The following is a 16279-nucleotide window of genomic DNA, read 5'->3' on the forward strand; positions in this document are numbered from 1 at the left end:
GCTGCCTTTTGAACATTTTAACGCATGAAGAGTGTAAACCTTCCTCAATTATGCTTACAGACATAGACAAGCACATTGGCTCAACGGCGGGGGGGGGGACTTGGTTAGGTTAATTCAAGGGATGGGATTAGGATATTCTAGAGTATGTTAGGCTAGCTTTTGAGCCTGAATCTTAGTGTTGTGGTACAAAATGTATCAAAAAGGTTCCTTACCGAGTTCCTAAAATGATAGAGATGCCCTGACCCCTTTCCATTGCTACAACATAATTTTGAACTATTGCCCGGATCTTTGAATACTCTAGATAACTTCACTTCTACAATTTTCTGTGAATACTAAGTCATGTTATTTGGGATGAACTCTGTTGTATCAAAACATTTTACCTCTATCATAGCTTTCACCTTAAAAATAGACTGTAGTGTATCATAGCAATATGAATGCCCCTCCTAAACAACTCACTCTTTCTTTATAGTTTTATAGTACTTTACTGAAAGCATTTATGAGTGCAACAAACGTAGTTATTAGGGAATTGCAAGTGTTTTGTTTGATTGCCTTTTTAAATATCTGAATTGGAATTGTTATTGCTTAGAGAAAATATACATCAATAACCTCTCATATTCTTGAGGTATTGTAAACAATACTTTTTATTCCATTCCAGTTGTCCCTGTATTTGAGCAGTTGTTCATGAAGCATTGGGGCAGAGGGTTGAGAGAAACTTTAGTGAAAGGGCAGAGGGTTGAGAAGAGAGTAGCCCCCCCCCTCGTATACTGAACAGTTTCTGTTCGTTTTAAGTTTTAATGTTGCAAGTTTTTCAGAAATATCAGAGGCAACGCTGTAGCGTTGCCTATGGTAAAGGCCATACGGCTCCAATGTTTTATTATTTATTTTTTTTTTCCGAGAGGCACTTCATATGGAAGGGGTCGTCGTAGAAACTTCAAATGGGCCTCATTCGATTGGAAATCGAGAGTTCTAGTGCCATTTTTAATAGTCGAAAATGATTGGAGGGCAACTAGCCCCCCTCCCCGCCCATCATTCCCCCAAACACATCCAATGAAAATTTTGAGATAGCCATTTTGTTCAGCATAGTTGATTTTCAAATAGAAAATATATTTTTGAGGAGGATACTCCCCCACAACCCTCAGGGCAAGGGTTTTAAGTTATGCCCTAGGGGCATAAAAGGTTTATATAGAAGGCGTTGTCGTAGAAACTTCAAAACAGGCTCATTCGATTGGAAATTAAAGAGCTAGTGCCCTTTTTAATAGTCGAAAGTGATTGGAGTGTAACTAACCCCCCTCCCCCTTCCCCCACGCCCATCATTTCCCCAAACACATCCAATCAAAATTTTCAGATAGCCATTTTGTTCAGCGTAGTTGATTTACAGATAGAAAATATATTTTTGAGGAGGATACTCCCCCCAAACCCTCAGGGCAAGGGTTTTCAGTTATGCCCTGGGGGCATATAAGGTTTTTGTAGAAGGCGTTGTCGTAGAAACTTCAAAAAAGGCTCATTCGATTTGAAATTAAAGGGCTAGTGCCCTTTTTAATAGTCGAAAATGATTGGAGGGCAACTAGCCCCCCCCCACGCCCATCATTCCCCCAAACACATCCAATCAAAATTTTGAGGTAGCCATTTTGTTCAGCGTAGTTGATTTCCAGATAGAAAATATATTTTTGAGAAGGTTATTCCCCCACAACCCTCTGGGCAATGGTTTTAAGTTATGCCCTGGGGGCAAATAAGGTTTTTGTAGAAGGCGTTGTCGTAGAAACTTCAAAACAGGATCATTCGATTGGAAATTATAAGGGCTAGTGCCCTTTTTAATTGTCAAAAGTGATTGGAGTGTAACTAGCCCCCTTCCCCCCCCCCCCCACGCCCATCATTTCCCCAAACACATCCAATCAAAATTTTCAGATATCCATTTTGTTCAGCGTAGTTGATTTCCAGACAGTAAATATATTTTGAGGAGGATACTCCTCCATAACCCTCAGGGCAAGGGTTTTGAGATATGACCTGGGGTAATTTAAGGTTTTTATAGAAGGCGTTGTCTTAGAAACTTCAAAACAGGCTCATTCGATTGGAAATTAAAGGGCTGCTGTCCTTTTTAATAGTCGAAAGTTATTGGAGTGTAAATAGCCCCCCTCCCCCCCCCCCGCGCCCATCATTTCCCCAAACACATCCAATCAAAATTTTCAGATAGCCATTTTGTTCAGAGTAGATGATTTCCAGATTGAAAATATATTTTTGAGGAGGACACTCCCCCACAATCGAATTTCCAATCGAATTTTCAGATAGCCATTTTGTTCAGCGTAGTTGATTTCCAGATAGAAAATAGATTTTTGAGGAGGATACTCCCACACAACCCTCAGGGCAAGGGTTTTAAGTTATGCCCTGGGGGCATATAAGATTTTTATAGAAGGAGTTGTCGTAGAAACTTCAAAACAGGCTCATTCGATTGGAAATTAAAGAGCTAGTGTCCTTTTTAATAGTCGAAAGTGATTGGAGTGTAACTAACCCCCCCACGCCCATCATTTCCCCAAACACATCCAATCAAAATTTTGAGATAACCATTTTTGTTCAGCGTAGATGATTTCCAGATTGAAAATATATTTTTGAGGAGGACACTCCCCCACAACCCTCAGGGCAAGGGTTTAAGTTATGCCCTGGGGACATATGAGGTTTTTAAAGAAGATGTCGTAAACTTCAAAATATACTTGATCGACTGGAAATCAAAGGGATAGTGCCCTTTTTAATAGTTAAAAGTGATTAGAGTGCAACGCGCCGCCCCCCCCCGTAGGCTAAGTCTCGTAGCAGCCCCATTCCGTCGTAGTATGGGTCACATTTTCAACACCTGGTGTCAGGACTATCATATAATCTACCAAGCATACAACTACCCCAAATCAGTATCAATAAATAAATGAAACCCAAAACGAACAAAAATTAAAACAAATGTTAGAGTCAAACTCAAAACGAGCATAAATTAATGTGAGTACGGTTCAAAACCCCTATGCTTTCTAAAAGCCAGAATATAATTTGTACTTTACTGAAAAAAATTCAAATGTGTTTACTGAAAAAAAAATGTGCATTGTCAATTGAATATACATATGCTGATATTTATTCCCTAAAATCTTAATTAACTTTTGATTTCTTAAAGTTACAAAAGTGAAAATATTTCAAAGAATTGTAAAGCGCCAATGACGCAGTAGGTTTTAGGTTTCTGCAGTGAGACGATACCCAAACTCTTGTTTGTAGTTATTTTTATTCGATTCAAACTTAATTGCATATTCAATTTAAGTTTCACTCGTTTTAAGATTTATTTATTCATTTACATTAATATATATTGTATGTTTGTTCGCATTGATTATTTATTTAAGTTCTGTTCGTTTTAAGTTTCATTTATAATTCAATAGCAAAATGTTTTTTTTCGTTTTAAGCTTGATTTTCATATTCAATCTAAGGATTACTCGCTTTAAGATCTATTTATTCATTTATATTATTACTTGTTGTATGTTTTTTGCTATGATTGTTTATTTAATTTCTGTTCGTTTTGGGTTTCATTTATTCTTTAATTGTAATTTATGGTCGTTTTGAGTTTCAATTTTAACAGGTATTTGTATCTGCTGAGCTTAAGTTTAAAATGGCCTTTATTTTTCTTTGAAAAACTTCTTTTTCGGAAAGTTTTTCTAATTAATCTTTCAAGAAAAAGCGCCCATTTAGTGTAGGCCTGCTTGGTTTTCAAAATAAAGGGTAGTCATAGGCAGTGCAATCGCGCTGCCTAAGTAAAGAACGATGTTGGCACAAGTTATTATTATTTTTTTTTTCCACACCAGGGTATAAAACGAGTTGTCATAGAAACTTCGAAAAGGGCTCATTCGATTGGAAATTAGAGTGGCTAGTGCCCTTTTTGATAGTCGCAAGTGATTGGAAGGTGACTAGCACCCCTTTCACGCCCACCATTTCCCAAAACACATCCGATCAAAGTTTTGAGATAGCCATTTTGTTCAGCCTAGTTGATTTCCAGATAGAAATTATGTTTTTGAGGAGGACACTCCCCCACAGCCCTCAGGGCGAGGGTTTTAAGTTATGTCCTGGGGGCATATAAGGTTTTTTAAAAAAGGCGTTGTCGTAGAAACTTCGAAAAAGGCTCATTCGACTGGAAATTCAAAGGGCTAGTGCCCTTTTTAAAAGTCGAAAGTGATCGGAGGGCAACAAAACCCCCTCTCACGCCCACCTTTTCCCCAAACATATCCAATCAAATTTTTGAAATAGCCATTTTATTCAACGTAGTTTTAAGTTCTGGAAATTAGGTCTTTGAGGATGAAAACCCCCCACAGCCCACAGGGGAAGGGTTGTAAGTTATGCCCTGTGGGCATATAAGGTTTTTATAGAACGCGTTGTCGTAAAAACTTCAAAAAGAGCTCATTCGATTGGAAATTAAAATGGCTATTGCCCTTTTCATAGTCGAAGGGGATTGGAAGGCAACTAACACCCCTTCCACGCCCATCATTTTCCCAAACACATCCAATGAAAATTTTGAGATAGCCATTTTGTTCCACGCAGTTCAAAGTTTAGGAAATTATACCTTTGAGCAGGACACTCCTCCCCCCACAGTCTTCAGGGCAAGGGTTATAAGTTATGCCCTGGGGGCATATGAGGTTTTTTATTGAAACCTTTGTCGTAGAAACTAGAAAAAGGGCTCATTCGATTGGAAATTCAAAGGGCTAGTGCCCTTTTTAATAGTCTCGAAAGTGATTTGAGGGTAACTAACCACCCGTCTCATACTCACCTTTTCCCTCAACACATCAACTTAAAATGTTTATATCGCAATTTTGTTCAATGTAGTTGAAATTTATGGAAATTAGGTCTTTAAGGATGTTATCCCCTCCCCCCACAGCCCTCAGGGTAAGGGTTGTAAGTTATGCCCTGGGGGCATATAAGGTTTTTATTGGAAGCATTGTCGTGGAAACTTCAAAAGGGCTCATTCAATTGGAAATTTGAAAGGGCTAGTGCCTTTTTTTAATAGTTGAAAGTGATTGGAGAGCGACTAACGCCCCTCTCACGCCCACCATTTTCCCAAACACATCCAATCAAAATTTTGAGATAGCTATTTTGTTCAATGTCGTTGAAAGTTCTGGAAATTAGGTCTTTTAGGATGATAACCCCCTCAGAGCCCTCAATGCAAGGGTTGTAAGTTATGCCCTGGGGGCATATAAAGTTTATATAGAAAGTTGCTGTAGAAATTTCAAAAAGGGCTCATCTGATTGGAAACTTAAATCGCCCTTTTTAAAAGTCGAAAGTGTGTGGAGAGTAATTAACCCCCCTCTAACGCTCACTATTTCTCCAAAAACATTCAATAAAGTTTAGAGATAGCCATTTTGTTCAAAGTAGTTGATAGTTCTGAAAATTATGTATTTAAGCATGACAAACCCCTCAGAGCCCCAAGGGCAAAGGTTGTAAGTTATGCCCTGGGGGCATATAAGGTTTTTATAGATAGAGTTGTCGTAAAAACTTCAAAAGGTGCTCATTCAATTAGAAATCGAAATGCCTAGTCCCCTTTTTAATAGTCGAAAGTGATTGGAAGGCTTGAAATTTTTATAGTAAAGATCGATGTGGGTATAATATATTATTTTTGTTGTTGTTGTTGTTTAGACCAGGGCACTTCGTATCGAAGTAGTTGTCGTGGGAACTTCGAAAAGGGCTTATTCGATTGAAAATAGAAAGGGCTGATGCCCTTTTAATGGTCGAAAGTGATTGGAGGGCAACTAATCCCCCTCCCACGCCTACCCTCCCATTTGCGCATTGTGTTTAAAAACTAAATTTTGCTTTAAGTTTAATTCAATATGCACTGTGCAGGTGTTAATTTTCAATACGGCATCTCCGCTGTATCCCAAGCATGACTGAGGGCATTATATTCAGGTTTTTGGGAATACTTCTGCTCTTAAAATTCAACCAAATCAAAATAGCGTAAGTGTATGCAAGCTATCAACGAAAGTAAACAGATTTGTTTGTGAATGGTATCAAGTTTTCTATTTCAGGTCAACTAGAGGAGGTATGAAACTAAATTAAACACTACTATTTGTATCCATATTTTTAAAAGGATGTATGTTGTTAAAAATTTATGAAAAGTTTTCTCCAGCATACAAATAGCAGGCCAAACTATAAAGTCTTAAAAAAACGAAAAGATTTAAAGTATTATTTTCTTTTTCCCTGAAAAGACTATGTCAATATAAAACAAACAGAAATTAATTAAAAAAAAATTTTTTCCAAAAATTAAGTTTTTCAAAGAAAAGTAAAGAACTCCATTAAACAAAAAATGAGCAAATAAAAACAAATAATCTACCAAGCGTGAAACTTCCACAAATCAGCATCGATAAATAAATAAAACCCAAAACGAACAGAAATTACAATAAATAACCTAGTCAAACTCAAAACGAACATAAGTTGGGCTCGAAACCCCTATGCTTTCCCAAGGCCAGAACAAAATTTGCACTTTACTGAAAGAAATACAAATGAATGTGCATTGTTAGTTTAATATACATATACTGATATTTAGTAATCAAAATGATAGTAATACTTGATTTATTAAAGTTATAAAAGTAAAAACATTTATATTTTTTCAGTAAAGTGCAAATTTTGTTCTGGCCTTGGAAAGGCATTGGGGTTTTGAGCCCAACTTATGTTAATTTCTGCTCGTTGAGTTTGACTCGGTTATTTATAGTAATTTCTATTCGTTTTGGCTTTCATTTATTTATCGATGCTGAATTGTGGTAGTTTCACGCTTGGTAGATTATTTTATTTTTGCTCCTTTTTTGTTTAATGGAGTTCTTTACGTTTCTTTGAAAAACTTACTTTGTGGAAAAAGTTTTTTTAATTAATTTTCCAAAAAAAAATATAATCTCTGCACTAAAAGGACAGCTTTTGCCCCCTCAGTATCCATACTGCATGCTTCATCTCATATTCATTTGTATTTGTGTTCTTTCGAATGAAGGAAGACCAGAGGTTGAATATGTAATTATCTGAATGTTCAGTTAATTCATCTTAAGTACCTGTCATAAAAATCGTGAAAATCTGGCCTAAAACAATTTTGTGGTATTAGATACCCTCTCCCTATAAAAGAATCTATTAATCCACACCCTAATAGTGGGTGTGCAACTATGCAATGCTCAATACCATCTAGTATTGTTGATAAATAGTATATAATAATGGTTCATCTTTTTCGGACTACATGTATATTCAGGGACAAGTGGTATCCCGCTCGTCAGTTTTCCTTCTCAGAATCTTGCTCAATAGTATTTTGTCCCTGTTTTGGCCAAAATTTGCTTTTTGCGGGCCAAAATGCTAGAATGTGGCACTTTCCTGTGGTGTGATCTCTTGTGTTGTTTAATAAAAGTGACACTTAGGGGAAAAACAATCACATCCTTTTCTGGAAAAATAGGAGATTTCATGTTTTGTAGATAGTGGCTTTAGGCTTCTCATAGTTATTGAATTTCATTGTTTAACATTTTTTAAGATGACATTCCTTTTTGGGGGGAGTTAAATCCCCTTTTTAAGTTTGTACAAATTTTAATGTGTTGATAGGTTATGATGAGCAACTTTGAAATCAACAAATATGTACTATTTAGAATAAGTATGAATAGCAGATTTTGCTGTTGCGTAATTAAAAATTTTACGCAAAATTGTTTACAAAACTTTGTTTTTGAGTTTTGGTTTCTTTTGACAAGAATTGCTCTCTACTTATAGTTTGATACAACAAACAGTTTGACCCAAGGTTTTCATCAATGTGAGAAAGGCTACCACTCTCTCCCTCAACGCTTATTTTGTATTTAGGTTCAATGTTTATATAACAATGCGTCAATGATGATAATCATTCATGACAAAGTACACCCTTTTAAATACTTCTCAGGAGGGAAGAGGATCTGAAATCTAAAAACTGATTTTAGGGTCATCATTCTCATGGTTTTCAAGAGGATTTCTTCAAAAAAGTCTCTTGATAGAGCTGTCGCCCTTGAATGACGACAGGTAAACCCCTAGCTAATGGTCAAAGTAATTTACTTTTTTCGTAAGCATTTGAAGCTACTATTTAAACATAGTTTTGTTGATTATTTGGGTTTATATTTAGTTGCCTTTGTAATATATTTGTTTACAGCACTGGATAGATCCAATACTAAAAAACTACATTAGAAAAATAAGTTTTATAAGTTTTTTAGTCTTTCCAAATCCCTGAAAAAGACTAGGATACATAGAGAAAAGTTGATGTCCCAGTATAAATATGATAATGGGCATTATTTTGACTGTTTAGAAAAAGAGCCAATGCAAAATAGGTTTGGGGAATGTATAGGCTATTTGAGCTCATTCTAAAATCCCGGAAAAAAAATTCGCTTTGATTGTATCAAGATAAAACCTAAGATTTTTTTTTTATCAAAAATATTCAAAAATATCAAAAATATTACACTTTGACTTTCGGTTCAATAGATAGAAATTGCGATACGAGCTTTGTAATCTACTTTGTTGATTCAGTGATGAATTCTAAATCGTTTTATTCTGTATGTTCTTGCCGACCAGTAATTTAATGAACAAAGTACCTATAGATAGTGATTCTCCCGCTTCCCTATGAAAGCGGGAGTGATTCATTCTTATTTTCTCTTACTGTTGATCAATGCTGTCCAACAGATATTAAAAATGGTAATCCTGTGTGTCATCTTCTGTACAGAAATTGTAAACTTAAATTTTTTCCTAGGCTGATGAAGCTTTTCTGGTTGGTCCTGCCCCATCTCAGAAAAGCTACTTACAAAAGGACAAGATTATTGAGATTGCTAAGATCAGTGGAGCACAAGCTATTCACCCTGGTTATGGTTTCCTTTCTGAAAATACTGAATTCGCGCAGTTATGTGAAGAAAAGGGTATGGTTTTTATCGGACCACCTGCCACCGCTATAAGAGACATGGGGATTAAAAGGTTTGCTTATTAAATCTATTTTATATCATGTTTTAACTCCAAAACTCTGACTCAAAAGCTACAATCACAAACTGCATTGATGTCTCTTTATCCCTTACATGCCACATTAACTGCTTACTCTTACTTCATAATAAGCAGAAGAATCGTAGTTAACACATTTTGCATGCAGCTAACCTTTATCTTAACTTCTTTAAGTGTTTTTCCACTTTTTCTAAGAAATTCATCAATTTTTCGCAATAACCTTTGTTTAATTTTGAAAACTCTGCTAAATGCATCTCTGTCAACTCAAAATTCCGTTTTTTTTTAAACAAAGTGCTATCTATATTTTTTTTCATAGAATTGTCTTTAACCAATTGACTTTTTCTTAATGAATTCTGTGCTAACACCACTACAACTACCTTAACGCCCTCTGCAGGCAAATTCTGTAAAGGGTGCTGTGTTTCAGGTATAACTCAAAACTGAAGAAATGCCATTGAAAAAAACGATAAATATATTATGAAGTTGGAAAAACACTGAAAAAAGTGAAGAAAAAGGTTAGCCGCATGCAAAATGGGTTAACTATGATTATTCTGCATATTATGAAGTAAGAATTGTTTTTTTTGACATCTTTCCTTCTCTCCAGGTATTTCTCTAGGCTTATATCAAAATTTTCGATCCAGAAATCTAGGAATGTTAATCTAGAAATTGTCAAGCTATGGCGATTATAAGGTGATATAGCTCTCTGTACCCCATTTTATTTAAGACTTTAACAGTAATCAACTTCCCCCCTTTCTTTATATCTCTTTTGATCGCTTTATCAGTTTTTATCTATTACTAGAGGTCAAATAATAATTATTTTCAAGCTGCCGTATCTTGGACTACCTACATTTTACGCATATTTTGCGTGCTTATGCTAGCAATACTTCTCTCAACACCTTAGGGGTGGGATCATCAGATGTTTTCAAAGGAGGGGAGAATGCCTTCGCTTGATGATCTACTTTAGTTCGGGTTAAAGATTTAACCCGCAGAAAATTGAATCTGGAATGGTGAAATATAGCTCTAGCACGTAGGCAACTTTAAAGATTGACAAAGACATTGATAGATTTCCATTTTATCACTGACTAATTTTTTTTCTTTTCCATGGTTTTGTAAATACAATTCTTAACCATTCTTAAAAGCCGATAGTTATTGTACCTAGCCGCCATATCTAACTGTTTGGCTACCGAAATTCAAAAGAGACAGTCATTCGTTTGAATGACCGTATAGTAACTAATTGATGGTACGATAAGACATGGTTAAATCACATATTCTAGGGCTATAATTAAACTACGGTTAATATGGCTATTTTTTTTTGCGGATGTGTTATGATAGTTAGCAGAAAAATTCGGGATATTTGGTAACCTTGATGGGGCCAAACGAGAAGCAGGCCATGCCTGAATGGATTTTAAGGGAAGTAGGAACTTCATTAGATGAAGTAAAGAGTGAGGCTTTGAGCAGGATAGGACATAAAAGGAGTGTGCTCAAGTATAATGGCCTCCAGTGGCTTGGTTCTATGACGAGTTGTCAGTCCTACTATTACTACTACTGCTAATTACTCACTGCAGCACCAAGCAGCCTGAAGCCAACACAGCTGTACATGCTCGTCATCCATCCCTATCTATTCAAGGCCTCCCTTTTTTCACCCTCCCAAGAAGTTCCAATTTCTATTCCTTGTGAACTCCTCCCACTGCATTTGGGTACGACCTTCTTTTCGTTTGACCCTAGATGGTTGGCCGGAAAGGACGATTTTTGGCAATTTTTCATCCTTCATCTTCAGAGCTTTTCCTAGCCATCTCAACCTTTATCTCATTATAACCACAGAAAGTAGGATAGAACGGGATTTTTTGTGCAACTTTCTGTTTGAAATACGGTCCGTCAGACGAGTACCCAAAAGAATCCATAGACAGTTCCTCTGAAAAACATCAATACAATCCCTCTCGTCTTTCGGAGCGCCAACTTTTCAGACCCATTCTTGACCACTGTCATCACTGTTGCTCCCAATATTCTAATCTTGTTCGTATAACATGCAGGGATAGGAGCTTCGTTAAAGCTCTTCTGTCGACTGAATCAAGCACTTGCTCATAATCTATAAAACTGAGGACTAAAGGGGGCTGATGACTCAGGCACTTCTCATTTATTAATTTAAGAGGGAAAATTTAATCAGCTTATCCTCTCTCTTCCTTAAAACAGTTCTTCCCTTAAAACTTTGTCTACAGCCATAAATTTCTTCTTCTTCCTAGTTTATGTTCTCAAAATTATGCAAAAGTTGATTACCCCAAATTTAATTTGCTTACCCACAGCTGATCTTTACAAGAATACATGGCATCTTTAAGTAAATACCAGGTGTCAACGCTAAATAAAATAATTAAAAATAAAATGTGACATTACCATATCCCGTTTTCAAAGATCTACCCGCAGTAACTAGACCATATTTCCCCCCCCCCCATTGTTTTTATAGTCACAAATACCATCTAAGATTTTCGTCACTTTGTTCTAGAGCCCCCTTTAGATCAACGTTAGGGTCTCTAAATTTGGCCACAGTGCGGGTTATTTTTCCCTTGAGTTCTATCCCTGCCAGCATTGATTTAAATTGCGCTTTTGGCATTATTTTTGTTTTTAATTTGCCAATCTGCGGAGAATATTGTCATTTCCCCCCTGTATTTTAGTTGTAAGTTTGGTCATCTTATTTTGATCTCCTGTTATTTAATACTGTTTCCTCTCTTCCTCCAGTTCTCCATGTTTATCGTTTTTTGATGTCTCATTTTTTCTTGGCGTTTGCACCTTCCCCTGCCTTCCCTTCTCTCTTTTTGTTGTTACATCCTCTTCCCGTCTTTCTTTCTTCTATCTCTCTCTCTATGTGTTTTAACCCTGGTTCACTTCACCTCTCACGTTTCAATTTCTAAAATATCTTAGAAAGCAGATTGACCACCTTTTAAAGGTTGTGGAACGAGCTGACCTGGGCAAAAAATAAATCCTATCTCCACTACATTCCATGTCTCTCACTCTTCTCTTTAATTTCCTCTTCCTCTCTCTTTTTCGTTATCTCGTCCCCCTCTGGTTTATCTCTGTCCATGTGAGGGAGTCCTCATTAGGCGAAGTCCAGTTTCGCTTCATCTCAAACAGTTGCTTCTTGGGCATAACATTTTTTAATTTTTATTTTCTAGTTTATATGTTATAATAAATTGATTGAGTGGTTGATATTACTTTGATGAAAGTAGAATACCTCTAGGCTGGGGATCTGATCAAGATTCCAGGAAAATAACATTCGAAATTCCGAGTTTCAACGCACATTTATTGAGTTCTTAACCTTCTCCTTTAGCTCTCGCCTTGGAAAATCCTTCATTATCTTTTTGACTTGTAATAAAATGTATAATATGTACATGATATTTGTTTTGTCTTACAGCACATCCAAGTATATAATGGCTGCAGCTGGAGTCCCAGTTATTCAAGGATACCATGGAGAAGATCAATCAGACGCCGTACTTAAAGCTGAAGCTGAGAAAACTGGATATCCAGTAATGATTAAGGCTGTCAGAGGAGGCGGTGGCAAGGTAAATCGGATTCCTTGCCTGTTAACAGGGTAGAAGGGCTAGAGAGGGAGTTTTGTCCTAGACTGGTCCAAAGGACCTCCTGTAAATTGGCCAATTTTGGGCCTTTGTGTGCACTTTTGATGCCTTCAACGTCGCCTCACAACAAAGATTTCCTGATTTCCTGCTAAACACTTAACCTATGCTTGACTGTGATCATTACAAACTTGGAAAATTGGAAGTCCCCCCTCCCCTTTTGATGGCACTTGATTTTTTCTTATGGACAGGATTTGAGTTTCGGGTGGTGGAAATTTGGTTTGACATTTTGACACGAGAGAAGATTATACCCCTCCCCTTTAGTGACAATGACTGGAATGTGAATTGTTACCGTACTAAAAAGATGCCTCCCCCCATTTTCTGATAAATTTCAACATCTTGGTTTAAAAGTTCAAAATCCGTAAAATCGATACCAGTGATGGATGATGCCAAAATTTTTGACCCCATTCCGACATCTCTTCACAGTCCTAGTTCTGTTACGATTCGCTATTCTGACTCTTGACGAAATCATATGCTCTTCATTATCAATTTACTTTGTCTACAGTTAGTGGGGGAAGGGAATCAGGGGTGTTTTAGTCCCTCTCTAATAAACGACATCTTCTGTCATTTTAATGATTCTGGTATTTAAGTCCCAATTATTATTTTTATTTCTATATTATTTTCCATCCCCGTGACTTTGGATGTCTGTGGGGTTCCCTATGGCTTTAGATCGAGAATCTGAGATAGTCATTTCACTCAGAATGGTTGAAAGGCAAACAAAAATGTAGCTTTAGCTGGGATATGACTCACGTAGCCCCAGAGCCTTAGATCCTCCTGTGCCTCCTGAGGTGCTTAGGGCATCCAAGAAGAGTCGCCAGTCGTCCCTCATCACTGTGGCCGCCCACACATCCTCCCATTCGGGTTGGATTGAGGCATTGAGATTTGTAAGGTCAGCCCGGTAGCTGCGTCGTAGAGTGTTTTGGGGCGTCCTCTTCTTTTGGTACCAGGTGGCTGCCACTGAAGGACAACCTTCGGTAGTCGAGTCTCGGGCATTGGGATCGCATGACCGAGGTATCTCCTCTTCCTATATTTGATCGTTTCAGTTATCAGTGGCTGAAATGTCTTCTGTCGTACAGTAGCTTTCATTAATTTTTGGGACCTATGGATATTTAGAATGTACCTTAAACATATGTTTTCGAATTCAAGGAGTTTCTTTTAAAGTTGTTGATGTAGGTGCCAAGTTTCAGAACCATAGCAATGAGTTGAGAGGACGTTGCTGCTGGACAACCTCAACTTGAGTTTGAGAGAGTATTTCTGGCTGAGCCAAATTTGAGACAGTTTCCTGAAGGATGCATTAGCCTGGCCGATTCTTAGCTTGACTTCTCGCTGACACGATCCTGAATTTTGGATGGCACTTCCTAAGTACTAGAACCTCGCGACTTGCTCTATCGTCTGGTTATCGCATTGTAGGTCGAGTGGGGGTCCAGTGTTCGCCTAACTTTTTGTTGTGTTGGCTTAAGGCTAAAATGTTCGGCAGCAACTCTGAATTGGTTAGGGTATTGCTGGAGCTTTTGTATGCAGGCCTCTAGAAGGCTGATATCGTCGGCGAAATTAACATCTCCGAGTCTCTTATTATCCGAGTAGATTCCACGTCTGTCGCAGGTACAGAGAATATAATCAAGGGTAAGTATAAATAACAGTGGGGATAGCACACAACCTTGCTTCCCCCCATTCATGATGCTAAAGTAACGGGTACTCCCGCCACTGGTCTTCACGCAGCATTCTGTGTCTTTGTAAAAGGCCTCGACGATGTGGAGGAGCTTATCAGGAATACCGTAGTATCGGAGGACCATACAAAACGTTTGACGATCTACCGAGTCGAAAGCTTTCTCGAAGTCTATAAAGACCAAGTACAACTTATTGCACCATTCATTCGTTTCTTGTAGCAGCACTCTGAGAGTAAATTCAAGATCTTTGCATGATTGGTTTGGCCAGAATCTTTGCTACTCCTCCCGGAGATGTTCGTTGAACGCTGGTTGGATTCTGTTAAGGAGGATAGTCGCCAATAGTTTTCTAGATATTGAGACAAGGCTGATATCTCTCTAGTTTTCGCACTTTGTAGCGTCGCCTTTTTTGAATATTTTGACGAGAGTGCTTTTTGTCCAATACTTAGGAGTTCCTTCTGTTCACCAAATTATAGAGAAAATCGTGTTCCATACAGCTATGAATGCACCTACTGAGCATTTAATCATTTTAGCTGCAATCCGGTTTTCCTCTGAGGACTTTCCGGACTTCAGCTTCTTAGCGGCCTTTAGTATCTCCCCACAAGAGGCTACTTCGATATCGTCGGCTAGGTTTAGAAATGGCGTGTCTGGTATATCTGGAGGATCAGCACGTGGTGGTCTGTTTGACAACTTTTCGAAATGTGTCGCACATGCTTCGTTCACTTTATTAGGGTCAGTGAGAAGTCGCCCAGACTCATCTTTGACGGGTTCATCTGTCTTCGAACGTTTTCCAACTATCTAATTGGTGATGCGGTACACTGACCGAGAGTCTCCCTGTCTAGCTGCGTCTTCAGCCTTATTAGATTTCTGTTCAAAGCTACGACGTTCATCAGCGCGGACGCACGTCTTTATAGCCTTATGAAGCTTAGCATACTCTAGTTCAAGGGCTTGGCTCGCATCAGGGGACAGAGTATTGAGAAGTGATTTCTTCTTGTCAGCCCTCTTCTCGATCAAATCTCACGTTTCAACAGAGATCCATTCATCCTTTGGTGACGTTTTCATACCAAGCGTTTCGTAGACAGTATCATTATAGGTTTGTCTGATAGCAGTACAAACTGCCTCAGGAGTTTTATCTCTCAGTAAATGAAGGGCTTCAAACCTGTTGGTCAGTTTTAAGGCAAACTGTGACTGGATCTCTCGGCCATTCATTTTTTCGCAGTCGAACGGCAGTTGCTTAGTTGTCCTCATCTTTCTCAGGGCCGACAACTTTACTCTGATTTTGGCAACCATCAGGCTATGATAAGAGAAGATGCTCTAAATGCGCGCACATTACACATCAACGTCTGCCTCATCTTACTAATAATAAATTGGTCGATCTGCTTTTTTGTGTACCCATCAGGTGAAGTCCAGGAGTACTTGTGTATATCTTTATGGGCGAAGAGAGTGCCGCCGACAACCAAACCAAAGGACTGAGCCACTTTAATGAGCAACTCTACATTTTCGTTGCGTTCTCCAAGACTAAGGTTGCCCAGGACTTCAACACAATAATCCTGTCGCTGCCAACTTTCGAATTGAAATCCCCCATAACACATACGATGTCATGTTTGGGTACATCTTTAAGGACAGATATCAGTTCATTGTGAAACGTCTCTTATTGATCGTCTTTGGCTTTGATAGTGGCTGTATAGCACGCAATCAGGGTCATTTTGGCATGATTCCCATGGAATCGATCAGTCATACTGTGGCTGCTTACAGTTTCCAACTAATCAGTGATTTTGCCACATGTTTTGAAATGACTACGGCCACTCCAGTTTCGCGTCGTGTTGCATGGCCAGTGAAGATTAAGGTGTTTCCACCGCTGAGTAGTTTCTTACTATTTCTCGGCCATCGCACTTCCGAGAGGGCCATGGTGTCTAATCGATAGCGGGTCATTTCTTTCTCTAGTTGTTCTACGTTCGACAGCTGTACTAGTGTTCGAACGTTTCAAAATCAGATTTTCAGTGGTATTTTCGCGTTCAAACATCTTGT

General features: G+C 38.1%; 1 protein-coding gene across 1 annotated transcript in view; it reads left to right on the top strand.

The window, feature by feature from the left end:
- Positions 1-16279, top strand: part of Mccc1 (Methylcrotonoyl-CoA carboxylase 1) — an 87699-nt gene that overhangs the window by 25675 nt on the left and 45745 nt on the right. The window contains exons 3-4 of the mRNA XM_089104474.1: positions 8729-8946; positions 12368-12515. Coding sequence (XP_088960600.1) covers positions 8729-8946; positions 12368-12515 — 366 coding nt within the window. The remainder of the gene's footprint in view (positions 1-8728; positions 8947-12367; positions 12516-16279) is intronic.

Source organism: Artemia sp. Qi Xiang Cuo, chromosome 18 (genome assembly GCF_049724085.1).
Source record: "Artemia sp. Qi Xiang Cuo chromosome 18, ASM4972408v1, whole genome shotgun sequence".
NCBI classification, from domain to species: domain Eukaryota; kingdom Metazoa; phylum Arthropoda; class Branchiopoda; order Anostraca; family Artemiidae; genus Artemia; species Artemia sp. Qi Xiang Cuo.